At 38.5% G+C, this 14,854-nt stretch overlaps 1 protein-coding gene across 1 annotated transcript in view; it reads right to left on the bottom strand.

Moving 5' to 3' along the window:
- LOC148435844 (homeobox protein EMX1-like) overlaps positions 1-9,894 on the bottom strand; it is a 35,642-nt gene extending 25,748 nt beyond the window's left edge. The window contains exon 1 of the mRNA XM_088465443.1: positions 9,141-9,894. Coding sequence (XP_088321569.1) covers positions 9,141-9,429 — 289 coding nt within the window. The 5' untranslated portion in view covers positions 9,430-9,894. The remainder of the gene's footprint in view (positions 1-9,140) is intronic.
- Between the last annotated feature and the right edge of the window lie 4,960 nt (positions 9,895-14,854).

The following is a 14,854-nucleotide window of genomic DNA, read 5'->3' as shown; positions in this document are numbered from 1 at the left end:
CCGGATGCCGCTCCGCCCGGGGGGGATAATATTTATTGTTTAAGCGGCTGATGACTCAGACTGACTGAGTACTGCTGTATGTCGGGGGAGCACCGGGGGTCTTGCGGGCGTTGTCGGCGGGGGGTGGGGGCTGGGAGTAATATTTTTTGAATGATGGCCATTTTCTGCTGCTCTGTTTATGGAGGAGGGGGGCAGCCAGGAGGGGATTATATGTATTAATATCATTCCATTCGACTGCTCCATGTATTTGCGGTGGGGGGATGGAGGGGGGAGGATACTATTTATTAGATTATGCAGAGCTGTCTGCTGTATGTTATTCCAAGGGTGTGGGGGGATGGGAGGATACTAGTTTTAGATTATGCAGAGCTATCTGCTGTCTGTTATTTCCGGGGCATGGAGGAATGGGAGGAATCCTCCCATCCCCCCACACCCCTGGAATAACATACAGCAGACAGCTCTGCATAATCTAATAAATATTATCCTCCCATCCCACACCCACTGGGAATAGCAGACAGCTGGCATAATCTAATAAATAGTATCCTCCTATTAAAACTCTTGAAGTACACAATTAAGTGTATGTTGGAGGCTTATTCTGGTTAGACGTTTTTGTCATTGGGTCTGTAACCAATTATTTGGAAACCCCCCTTTCAAAATCCTGCGTTTGCCACTGCATTCAGCACACTGCCCGTACTACTATTCATTCAGCACACTGCTCATACTACTTTTTATTCAGCACACTGCTCGTACTACTATTCATTCAGCACACTGCTCATACTACTTTTTATTCAGCACACTGCCAGTACTACTATTTATTCAGCACACTGCTCGTACTACTATTCATTCAGCACACTGCTCGTACTACTATTCATTCAGCACACTGCTCGTACTACTATTCATTCAGCACACTGCTCGTACTACTATTCATTCAGCACACTGCTCGTACTACTATTCATTCAGCACACTGCTCGTACTACTTTTTATTCAGCACACTGCTCGTACTACTTTTTATTCAGCACACTGCCCATACTATTATTTATTCAGCACACTGCCCGTACTACTATTCATTCAGCACACTGCTCGTACTACTTTTTATTCAGCACACTGCTCATACTACTTTTTATTCAGCACACTGCCCGTACTATTATTTATTCAGCACACTGCCCGTACTACTATTCATTCAGCACACTGCTCGTACTACTATTCATTCAGCACACTGCTCGTACTACTATTCATTCAGCACACTGCTCGTACTACTTTTTATTCAGCACACTGCCCGTACTATTATTTATTCAGCATACTGCCCGTACTACTTTTTATTCAGCACACTGCTCGTACTACTTTTTATTCAGCACACTGCTCGTACTACTTTTTATTCAGCACACTGCTCGTACTACTTTTTATTCAGCACACTGCTCGTACTACTTTTTATTCAGCACACTGCCCGTACTATTATTTATTCAGCACACTGCCCGTACTACTATTCATTCCGCACACTGCTCGTACTACTATTCATTCAGCACACTGCCCGTACTACTATTCATTCAGCACACTGCTCGTACTACTTTTCATTCAGCATACTGCTCGTACTACTTTTCATTCAGCACACTGCCAGTACTACTATTCATTCAGCACACTGCTCGTACTACTTTTCATTCAGCATACTGCCCGTACTACTTTTCATTCAGCACACTGCCAGTACTACTATTCATTCAGCACACTGCTCGTACTACTTTTCATTCAGCATACTGCCCGTACTACTATTCATTCAGCACACTGCTCGTACTACTTTTCATTCAGCATACTGCCAGTACTACTATTCATTCAGCACACTGCTCATACTACTTTTTATTCAGTACACTGGGCCTGATTCAGAGCCAGACGCTCTTTGAGAGCGCTCGCTCTGAATCAGGGCGTCCCTGTTTTTTTTAAAGATGGCCTCCTGGCCGCTCGCTAAGCTGTGGGTGACCATCCACAGCTTTAGCGAGAAACCAGGTGATGGTCGCGACCATCGGGGCTTGCGATGAGACCCTTGTGGTAGGGTCTCGTTCCCACAAGCCCCAGTGAGATTTTGGCTCTAATAGAGCTGGAAGCTCACCCACTGACATCACTCGTGATGTCAGTGGGGCCGCCCCCAAATGGCAGGCGTTCCTTCAGGAGCTGTCAATCACAATCTGTCAATCACAATCTGTCAATCACAATCGACAGCTGCCCCGCTTTGGTGCGAGACCCATAGTGAAGGAGCGCCCGTCGCTGGCCGCGTCTTGTGCATGCGCTGTGGGGGACCATCGACCCGCTTGCGAGTGCTGTGCACGCGCGAGCGGGTCTGAGTCAGGCCCACTGTTCATAAAACTATTCATTCAGCACACTGCTCGCAAAAACTATTATGTATACATAATTATATATATATATATATACACACACACAGTTTTTTTTACTCAGTAAGATCCACTTGTCTACTTGTTGATGAAGGTGCACTGATACGTTTCAGGGCTTGGTCATGTATTGCAATTACTCTTACGCGTGGTTCCATATAAGTGGCCACGAGAAACCTTATTTGAAATGTAGCCATAGGAATAATTGTACCTTATAATCAATGCAGGGAAATGACACGGATGATCCCATCTGAATGTATATATGTATGATTTGTTCATCTTTTCCAAGTATATAGCAGTTACATAATGGGATTAAGGTGCAATCAGGGAAATGTTTGACTCTTCAGGGAGATTGCTACTATTTCAGGGAGTTTCCCCGACATTCAGGGAGAGTTGGCAAGTATGGTATATATGTATGTATGTATAATATATGTATGTATGTATGTATGTGTATATATGTATATATAAATATATATATATATATATATATTTGTAGAGTATAATGCACTAACTCACGTTCTATACCTGCTGGGGTGCTAACTGCAAGTCAAACCTTCGGGCTACTCTATATAGCATAATTGAGTGCCTTCTCTCTCTCTCTACTGTCCAAGTAGAAGACGGCACTCAGGTATGTGCAATAAATATAAAGATTTTTTGAATACAAAAGCGACGTTTCGGAGACAAGTGTGCTCCTTTCTCAGGTTGATCCAGCTGAGAAATCCAGGAAAAGGGAGCAGCACACTCACCCTTCCAGCAGTAATGTACAGGAAGGGTAACTTCAATACAGATTCTTACTGCTGGGGGGGGTGAGTATATATATATATATATATATATATATATATATACAAAATATGTAATGCATGGGCCCGCAAATCACAACACAGCACTGCAGTATCTTGGGTAAGAAATTGTTTACTTTAACGTTTCTGGGCTATCAAGCCCCATTGTCTTCCTGATGACGGGGCTTGATAGCCCAGAAACGGTGAAGTAAACAATTTCTTACCCAAGATACTGCAGTGCCGTGTTGTGTTTTACCGGTCCAGGCATTACATATTTTGTGCATTTGATTTCCCCAAGGGCACGCAGGCATTGTGCATAAGGATTGGGGAGTGCCGAACCAATCTGCTTATATATATATATATATATATATATATATACACATACCAAAAGAGGCGGCACTCAGAGTCCTTATAGTGTATAGTGTAACGTAGTGCTGTTTATTCAAACATGCATAACATGCATCGACGTTTCGGGGCCACCTGCCCCTTCTTCAGGATGACAAGAATTTGTTGATGCATGTTATGTATGTTTGAATAAACAGCACTACGTTACACTGCTATAAGGACACTGAGTGCCGCCTCTTTTGGTATGCATGTTGTGGGGACGCCAGTCCCTGTAAAGGAGGGCACCGGAGCAAGCATCATTGACTTCTGTATGTGAGAGCCAGAGCATTATCGGTATATATATTATATATATATATAAATATATATATCCACCAAGCTCGTCACTCAGTTCCATATGTAATACCACTTTCTGGGTGCCCTCCACATAGATAAATATACGATTTGCAGGGCATGGCAGCACTCTCGGTATATGTTGAAATAAAATGATCATAAAAATCTTTTTCACCGTTGAAGGTTCTCTGACCTCTTTATTTCAACTTATACTGAGAGTGCCTTGCAAAACATGTTTATGTTTGTGTATGTATATAATATCCATGTTTTTCCCTTGGCAAACAGGCCTTGATAAGATTAGATTATTTGTTAAATGCAATACATCGGTTGTAGCTTATACACCACCATGGCGTAGTTTGTTAACCTGTAGAACAGGCGCTTGTTCTGGTTTATATTATATTTAGTTGTCTGCCTATCTATAGAAAAACCCTTTTCAGTAAACATCTAGAATAAAATCTACATGCTCTTGGAAATGGCAATATTTCAGTTCACCACGGGAATGTTCAATTAGATAGAACTGTTTGTCCTGTGATATGTAGTGAAGTTTATTTACCTGTGTATTTAAATAAAAAATCAGTAATATAATTTTGGGGGGTTTCATTAAGGCTTTCTCTCTTTCTCCCCATTGTTTAAATAATAAGAAAAGGTTATTTACTGTAAATTATAAGACTGAGATATGATAGGTCCTTAATTGTTTAAGGTTAAGGATTTGATTTTATTGAAGTGGTATTACTATGCAGCGATATCGGTTATCTGAACAATGTTCAGTAAGGTTCCACTTATTCCATTTTGTTGATTAATTGTACACAGGCTTCCAATAGAGGAAAATGAAGTGATGATGTCACTACTCTTGATTATTACAGTATAATAATCGCTGTACAGGAAATGTGACATACATGCCCTGATGATTTCTTTCTACTCCATATGAAAACAGGTCTGAAAGGTGAGAAAATAAAATGTACTTTTAAATATATGTTGATGTCTTTACTTATAAATTTATACTACTGACCTATAATTAAAATGTCTATGCAATATTTTCCTCTCTATTTATTGATCAAGAATCACTGTTTCTGCAGATAGAATGTGTCTAATCCCATGCAGAACCCATTATATCTTCCTATCCTTGTACTTATGGTTTAATAACTCAAATAAGCTTGCGGTTTCTTAGGGTTTAGACATTTGCAGGTGTCTAAACCCTAAGCAGGTGAATCTCTGTCAGATATGTCCATACACTTATATTCACCTGTGTGGGTAAAACCTAAAGATCACACCATCCAGAGCTCGGACTGTGTGACTTAAAGCACTATTAGCACAGCCACATGCATATATGGTCAGACCACATTCACTACCCATCCCAATCAACATTTTATAGATCCCAATAAGATGAGATTGGCAGCACATGCCTATACACATTGTGACTAGTGTCCAATTAGGTTTAAAATGGCCTAACTGGCAGTTAAAGTCACAGCATATTTAGGAACTGTATGTTAAATATGTTATAACGCAGCTATCTATTGTCCTTATTCATTGTGCTAAAACACGATACATTTAGAACAATTGAGAAAAGCTACATAGATAACTTTTGGAGTGTCATCATTTATGAACATATTACAACAAAAGGCTAGTCATTTTTTTATGGTTAGAAAATAATTAATAAAAAAAACTGATGCATTTTAAACACAGACTTTATAAAATTTTTTGCAGATTTCAGACTTTATTTTATAACTACAATCGTCTATGGAGGAACCTGTTGTATATAATGTATATAGACGTGCTGTGTGTGACTGCATAACAGGAAATGGTTCTATTAATACCTGATGTATTAATTGTTCCCCACACCTCTTAGATTGTAATTATTGTAATTTAATTGGTAGGACCATCTTTCAAACTCTAGGAGAGCACCGCCAGACAGATAATTGAAATCATTGATCCATTGGTTAATTAAGATATACCTTCGATAACCTGTGATATCGTTATATTCTGGCTATAGGATATGTTTTTGTATTGCCTGTGCAGAGACACTCTCCCTGTCTCCACTAATTCTGTGTCATTGTATGTAATTTATTTGTGTCATGGTCTCCACAATCTACAATGCTGTCTACGATGTCTGTGCTTTATAAAGGAGAGATGATGATGATCATAATAATAATAGAGTTTATTTGTTGCGTTGTTATATTGTTTTTATCATGCTGCAATGCCTACAAACTGCAAGATATTATCACAAACAGCTTAAATGATTTAAATGATAAATTATACATTTATTTTTATATACAGAATTTTATCCACAAGGTGTATATAAAAATGAGCCCTCCTTAAAACTACTTTTAAGCAAAAATATATAAATAATACAGTGGTTAGCATTACTGCCACACAGAGTTAAGGTCATAAGTTTGATTCCAAACAAGGCCTTATATACAGTATGTGGGTTTTTTTTATATGTTTTCTCCGTGTCTGTGTTGGTTTCTTCCTGAAACTCCGGTTTCCTCCCACAGTCTTATACGATATTGATAGGTTAATTGGCTTCTGACGACACTAACCTTAGTGTATGTACATGGGTAAGGAATTTAGACTGTTAGCGCCAATGGGACAGAGACTGATGTAAATGATTACTTAGATTAGCAACTGAGCGCGCCCAAGATGGCTGCCTTACCCTCTGCAATACAGTAAAGGATTTTGAGTGCTTTTAGGAGAATGAATTATTATTATCATTATTAATTATGATATTTGACATTTAGTTGAAATAAAAACATTGGTAGCATTAACTTGTGTATGTTTTTAGTTCTATGGCATTTATCAATAGCCAAATAAATGCATAAAGAATAGTTTTAGAAACTCAGGTGACACAATCTGTATTACCTAAGGAAATTAGCAATTTGCGTTTAATTTTTTGTTGCGAGTGTGTATGTGTATATATATATATATATATATACACATATATATGCGTGCATATATATATAACTACATACACACATATAATACACACATATATATAATATATATATACATAAATACAGACACATATATAAATGTGTGAGTGTATATAAATATATATATATATATAAATTTACACACAAACATTATGTATATATATATATAAATTTACACACAAACATTATATGTATATATAAATAAATATATATATATATAGATATATATATATATATGTATAGATAGATAGATAGATAGATAGATAGATAGATAGATAGATAGATAGATATCTATATAGATATATCTATATCTATATAGATATATATGGCAAAATATTCTCTGTAAAGCGCTGCGGAATATGTGTGCGCTATATAAATAACTGGTAACAATAATAATGACAGTACACACACACGCACGCACATAGGGCAGGGCGCTCACCAGTTACGATCTATCGGTCCATGCAAGGCTGCTGGTTGGTGATGGAGATGGAGATGTTTTGCCATGATTAAGGTCCCTTGCATGGACTGAAACGACGGCTTTATTTGCTGCTCTGTCAAACTTTATGGAAGAATAAAACTATTTAAAATCGCTACAAGACAGGTGAGTGCCCTGCTCTTTGTGTATATTGGATATTGGCCAGTGGAAGGACGGGAACCTACTTTTGCTACTTCAGGAGCACCCCAGCGGATGTAACTCAGTGGCACGGTATTTTGATGTGTGTGTATATATATATATATATATATATATATATATATATACATATATTAAATGTGTGATGCTCTATACACGATAGAACTGTATAATCTCGATACATTTGTTCCTATTACTTTAGCTGTATAGAATCTGTGCCGTACTCCTATTGTAGAAGCTGTAAGAATGTGGAATTCTGTGTCTGTCACCTCACGCTCCTTTCCTCCAGATTCCCATCGTCTGGAAATAATGAAATCCAAAGTGCGATGTTCATTTTCTGGAGTTTTCCAAGAAAATAATTGTTTTCTGGTTAACCCCTGCAGCACATCAATGCAATTAATATAAACCACAATATGGTGTTTATTCCCGGAAGCTAATTACGTCTAAATTGATTTTTAATTAATGTCTGCTTTTCTGTTTGCATTTGTGGTCCTGTAGACTATTTAAAATACAAAATACTTTATAATATAACTCAGAATGTCATGACACACTAAAGTTTAGGTTATATATAATCATATTTGAATACATATTTGATTTATACGCAATTAAATAAATGCAGGGAGCTAAAAACTGACTCAATATAAAATTTGGCTATAGTTAAAAATAATAGTAAAATAAATAATACATTTAATTACGTTACATATGTGGGTTGTTTAACTTTTACAATGTAACTATTAAATGCTTAAAACAAAAAGACCCTCGTTGGTTGCAAAAGTGCTGTATAATTCGTGGGAAAAGAGCCGTAATTTTTAACGTTCACAACTTTCCATTTTAATTTCGGCTCAAGATTATTAATGTAGAATATATATATATATATATATATAGATAGATAGATAGATAGATAGATAGATAGATAGATAGATAGATAGATAGATATACAGTATGTGCAATTAATTTAGCTTAAATATCTACTACTTTTAGGTAACTACGTATCTGAATGCCTACCCTGCTATATATTTCTATATGGTCCATGAGCTGAGTGACTGTTACACAAACAAGACAAGAGTGGCACGGGACTGCACTACATTACTATGTGACTGACAAGCATAAAATACGGGGTGTACACAACACATCTGTGTTGGGTCTGTTAATCGTTAATGCACGAAAAGTAAAAGTTAAAGACGGATTTGTTGACCCTCTGCATATTATCCTGACAAATAAGCAGTACTGTAATACATGTTCAGAAGCTCCCTGATCCCTGGCAGAAAGCTGATGCTCTGGATAAATGTTGTCAATGTGATGTACATACTCTATCTACATGTATTTCTACACTGCTGGCCCTGGTGTAACAGCTGTGTGATATATATATTACTGATAAGCCAGATGCTGCATGTGGTTCCCTGACATTTAGTGGTATTAGAAATAATGAGCACATTTCAAGCGTGTTAATTAAAAAGTGTGACTGAGGGAAATACGATGCCCCTGGTAGGTTAACTTAATACAGATCTAAAAATCTCAGTTAATTAACACAAGGAACCCGCAGCTGACAAATTGCAGGATAGGATCTGTGAAAGTTGTCATGTGCAGGGAGAGTGTAAGGATTAATGGGACAGACAGCCGGAGACTGGTCACCAGCACACCCAGCGGACACTGTATATGTGCGGGGCGGCTACATTATCAACCACACTCTAATGATACTGTATAATAATATACATCGTATGAATGAGCGAAGCGATTCTGGCAGCTGCCCACTCACCGGGCATCCGGTGTCGCAGGATCCATGGGCAGAAGCTGAGCGGGTCCCGGTGGAGGATGCGGTGCTGTGGGATCCCCAGACCGTGTCCATAAGCATTCGCTGCTGGCTCCGGGAATAGCAACTCTGGGGCCCCCAGGAGCCGGAATCCATGGCGGAGCTGGGCAGGTGGCAGGCCGGGCATAGGCTCTGGGTACTTTATCGCCGTGGGTCTGAGAGGCTCCTCGGGGCTTCGGTCTGGACCTACCAGAGCCTCAATGGAGAAGCCTTTCCTAGTGGGAGGCAGGAACATGGTGCTGCCCCTGGGGCAGGTTAGAGGAGGCAGAGAGTGGACATTACCCACAGGAGACACTGTGCCAGGTGTGGAGTGGGAGATCCTATTCCTGGATGGGTAATCCTCCTGTGTGTGATTTGTTGTGTACCAGCCAGAGAGATGTGACACTGTCCTTCTGTCACACCGGTGACATCACCACCGCTCCGTGCCCCGCAGCCTGGGCCTGGGGTAAGTGCCCTGTACTGAGCGGGCACACCGTGCTTTTCACCCCTCACAGGAGAGCCGTGTGCTGGCGATGGTCAGTTCCTGGCAGCTGCTGGGGATAACCTATCTCCCTGCACCGGGCTACTCAGCTGAGTAGATTGCAGAGGGATCCGGGACTTCTGCTGGGTACAGTCAAAGACCAGCCAGGCAGAGTCACTGCCAGTGTCTGGTAGGTTGAAAGAGCGGCTTGGGGACTGGGAGGAGGCGATGAGTGGGATGTGTAGGAATTGGGCGCAGCACCTGGATGAGTAGCTCTTGTGTGCACAAGGTCCTCCCCCATCACTCCCTTAATCAGCCCTCACCCCCAGCCAATAAGGGGAAAGCTGGGAGGCGCTGCCTCAGGGACCCAGCTACACATGTAACACGCTCAGGAAGATCCACTTCCCCCATCACCTACCTGAAACATGTCCTAAGCACTCACTCACATACACATAGAAGAGGAGGAAACTTTGTTAATAATTGGGGGTGCTCAAGTACCTCCTGCCTATGACCCAAAAATATTATGCATAGCCTTGATGATGGCAACGCAAATATTGGGGGTGCTCAGGTCGCCTTCAGAGCTTGCTTATAGCACATCTAAGTAACATCATCTAAGTATTTGTCCATCTATTCTACATCAACAAGCAGCGGTTTTCATAGGACACCTCATCGGCTTATACTGCTACAGTGCTGTACATTTATTTCACATTACACTGTACAACATTAATAAACAGTTTTACTTTGGTCTAATTAATACAAACAACTATAAGGAAAATACCGAATACAATTTAAGTCAGTGGCTCTCAGGCCTTTCTTCACTTGGGAGGCCAATGGTCAGTGTGACATTATTCCAGGACCCCAGGTGAGGAGGCTCCCAATATATAACCTGCTGCACCTGTGATCATTATTGGAGCCCATATCAGATGGCATGCATCCACAATGAGTTCTAGAGATTTATGCGGAAAACTGAACCCTGTGTAAAATGTATACAGAGCTAAGAATTAAATGATGCTCTTCTGACAGCTATACGTAATGGTACTAAACATTATTAAGGAGTACATAAGCATGGTCAGCAGCCCTATATATTCACTGCCTGCTACGTGCCATCCGCTGCTCTGGGATAGATATTCATTTTTATCTTACGGATTTCTGCTTTTTTACTACAAATAAACATCAGCAATATGTAAGCATGTTAATATTAATTGATTATAGTGTCAAAGAAGAACATTTTAAAAGCTGTAAAAGAATGTACAGCTGACAAACGAAAGATAAATATGTCCATTACATATATATCACATCCTTAATATAATTATAGTTGAGGCATGGTTACATCTTGAGGATTAATAAACACAAGCCATGGCTTCTATTAATTAAAATGATTGAAAATGTATCTTGCTACTCCAAAACATATTAAACATTGAAGAAGTGAGTCTGTTTTATACATCGTTCCATTCGTCTCATTGTCATTAGATGACACATATCACCATAATTAACCAAGTGATGTGTCTGTGTAAACTCATTGACAAATTACCCTTTGTCGTTTCTAATAATCACATAGCTGTAATTATTGTAGCGCTTACCTCGTCTCACTGATGAGCTAGAACTAATGAAATACAAACATGTGCATTATTGGTGTCGCCTACAGTTAGCTCCAACACACACACCCCAACTATAGGGATCCCTGTCCTAAGGAAGAGCTAATATCCGAAACGTCGATGTCACAGAGACACGAGCATACGCTGCCTGTATATGCCGGGGTGCCTGGTAATGGACAGTAATATTTTATTTACTTTTTTATTTTTATTTTTAACTTTGATCGCTTAACAAGTGCAAATCAGATAGCTATCCATTATAGGAGTGTAGAACGAAGTACGATTACAACATCGTAATCGTTCAATCGTTCATTTTTATCGTGTAGTGGATATGCATATGGCATAGATCAGGAAATGTATTGATATTAAATATATATTATCGCCTGTCTACAAAATATATTAGCGATCCTAAAAATGTAATAGTAATATATATAACATGCATATTACATCTATAGCCCCACGATTACAGCACTATTTTGTATGAGTTACATTGGGAAAAAGGAGAACAAGAACATAAAGCAAAAAAAACTGTTCTAATCTGCTGTACAAGCCAGTGTATATATATATATATATATATATATATATATATATATAAATAATATTATTGCTAGCAAATTGAGCAAGCTTATTATCACAAGTATAAAGAACAAGGAGTTCATTCCTAGTACAGGTATATGATAGGGTCTGAATTAGGTCTATGTGAAATTATGCTCTACATTTTCATCAACATCTTGTGGAATAAATATTATTACAATTATAAAATATCAGTAGAGATTTAGAAGGCATGTTTTTCTAAAATAAGATCCAAGAACAAAAAATTATGAAATGATGTTATAGCAAAATGGAATTTCCTTGCAGGAACACACAGAGAAAGCTGGCTTCTCTGATTGTAAATAACCTGGTTTGCAGGAGTTTCAGGGTAAAGCTGAAACACCTATAGGCTGATTTACCTGGTCACATTCTCCAGGTGTAAAATAATACAATTATATATTTTAACTACTGCAAGCACATCTTATGTAAATGGTTGTTTAACAGATGATAGCAAGCATGCAGATATAACTAATGCCCTATAAATTACATTATAACCACTGCACTATGGTCTAATGCTGCCCACATGAGCTTCTCCTGAGTCCTCAATGAGGTTGTATGTTTTTTATTTTCGTATGGGTCTAAAGGCCCCCATACATCAGCAATTGATTGCAGCAATCGTGCAATTTGCAATCGATTGTGTATAAAAATCTTTCCCTTTTTCAGTCAATTGTGGCAATTCTGCAATCTGCAATTGATTGAAAAAGGGTAAGATTTTTATACACAATCGATTGCAAATTGCATGTTTGCTGCAATCAATTGCTAATGTATGGGGGCCTTTATTTGGGTGCTCTGGTGTCCTCCCACAGTCCAAAAACAATTAGAAAATATAACTGGCTTTCAAGTAATATAAGTCATCGCTTGGGTGTAGTAGGAAAAGTAATGTGTTCACTCTACTAGGGTAAGGATGGAGGTGAATGAATGCTATGCGTGCAGTGCCAGGCACTATTATGTATTTTTTTCATATAAATATAAGAATGAAAAAAGAGTTTATGTTTGAATGTCACTTTAACACCCCATTTGTAAATACTATGGGACAGACTCAGTTATGCAAAACAGTATAACTCCATATCTAAATATCATTCGAATGTAAGATAAAATAATATATAATTGGGTTTCCATGTGCCTATTGTTATAAAAACATTTATGCAAACAATTAATTACCAGTAAATGTAATAAAACACTTCAGATTTGATTATCTTATGTGGGGCAATCAAGTCTTCACATAAATTATCAGAAGACAAGCTGGTACCATTTGGAAAACAAACGTGAGTAGAAAGAGATACAACCCATATGCATTTTGGAAAATAAACATATCACAGTAGGAGCTCTGATTAGACAATTATCCCATGCTGTAGAAGCTGAGCCACTACTGAATTGCCTGTGTAACATACAATCTAATTGTAAAGAGTGAAAACTATTGAATACAAATCTTCACTCTATCCTCAAAATTAAAATCAAGTTACAAACTAAACAGACACACAGATATATAGCCAATGTACAGAACACTAAAGAAAAAAATGTTCTAAGAAAAATATTTTTTTTGTTTTGTTGTTTAAAGTCTGATTTTCCACATTAGCAGAGCTACTATACGTATCACCTATGAAGTACAGTAGGTAACCAAAATCAGTGTAGAATTGGATTTTCGTGCATGAAAACAAATCGTTTGTAGATTAATTTAAAGTTGAACATTTGTGAATGTCTCTCTATTACTAGTATTACTATTAAGTTATTTATATAGTGTACACATATTACAAGGCACTTTACAGAGCATATTTCAGTCATTCTCATCAAACCTTGCCCAAATGGCTTACAATCTATGTTCTATATCACATGTACATGCATACACACTAGGGATAATTATATTTGTCAGAAGCCAATAAACTTACTTGTATGTTTATGGAGTGTGAGAGGCAACTCCAAAACAAAGGGAGGAAATCCATGTAAACATGGGAACACATACAAACTCCACACATATCTGGCTTTGTTAGAAACTCATGACCTCAGGGCAGTAAGACAGTAAAGTAAACCACTATACCTAAAGCATCTTCGGTTCTTGTGAGTATAATATGATAAGGAAAAAAAGGGGACAGTGGGTAAGTCGCAGTAGAATTATATTGTTGGGTTGATGTTTTGATCCTGAGGAGCAACAAATACAAATATTAAGATAACAATTGAAATGAGATATTGTACTAAAATACTTGAGAACAAAAAGCTAAGACAGTGATTCCCAAACTTTCTTGAATCATGGTGCCCTAGAGTATCAGCATTTTTTTCAGAATTTCTGAGTAAGTAAATTGTGGTTATATGTCATTCTAATGCTGGCCATACACTAGTACAGTGTTGGCTAACCTTGACACTCCAGCTGTTATGGAACTACATAACCCAGCATGCACTGCTACAGTTTTGCTATTAGGGCATGCTAAAACTGTGGCAGGGCATGCTGGGATATATAGTTCCACAACAGCTGGAGTGGTCAAGGTTAGCCAAAACTGCACTAGTATGACCAGCATAAGATAAGATTCATCTTACAATTTTCCTTGAACTCCCTGGCAGCTCCCTGGCAGTCCCGGTCACACGATTGACACACGATGTACATACGATCTCACGATACGATTGATCTGAAGTTTAGGAGGGAAGGTCATTGAAAGAAAACACACTTCTTCAAAATGTCACTGAAATGACGCCGGTTGGACTCACGATGCATCACATGCACAAATACACTGCAAGATCGGCATACAATAACGATATATATGATGGGCTGCACATCTGATCATACGATACGTTTTAAGAGTGGCGGGAGCGGGCATCGGATCGTATCCTACCTAAAAAATTACACGCTTTCCACACGATTCATCATACGATGCGTTGAAAATCGGGCAATCGGCACAAAATCGCAGTAGGGTATGGTCAGCATTGGTTTCAGTTATGTGGTGGTAGACAAGGTTGTGCTTCTGTTTGTCCACACATTTTATGATTGGCAGCCACCATCACAGGTATTGCCTATCACATTGACCATA

The sequence above is a fragment of the Taudactylus pleione genome, unplaced genomic scaffold, assembly GCF_031769625.1.
Source record: "Taudactylus pleione unplaced genomic scaffold, aTauple2 ptg001990l, whole genome shotgun sequence".
NCBI lineage: Eukaryota > Metazoa > Chordata > Amphibia > Anura > Myobatrachidae > Taudactylus > Taudactylus pleione.
Note: the sequence above shows the minus strand (reverse complement) of the source record. Positions and strands in the feature narration are given on the sequence as shown.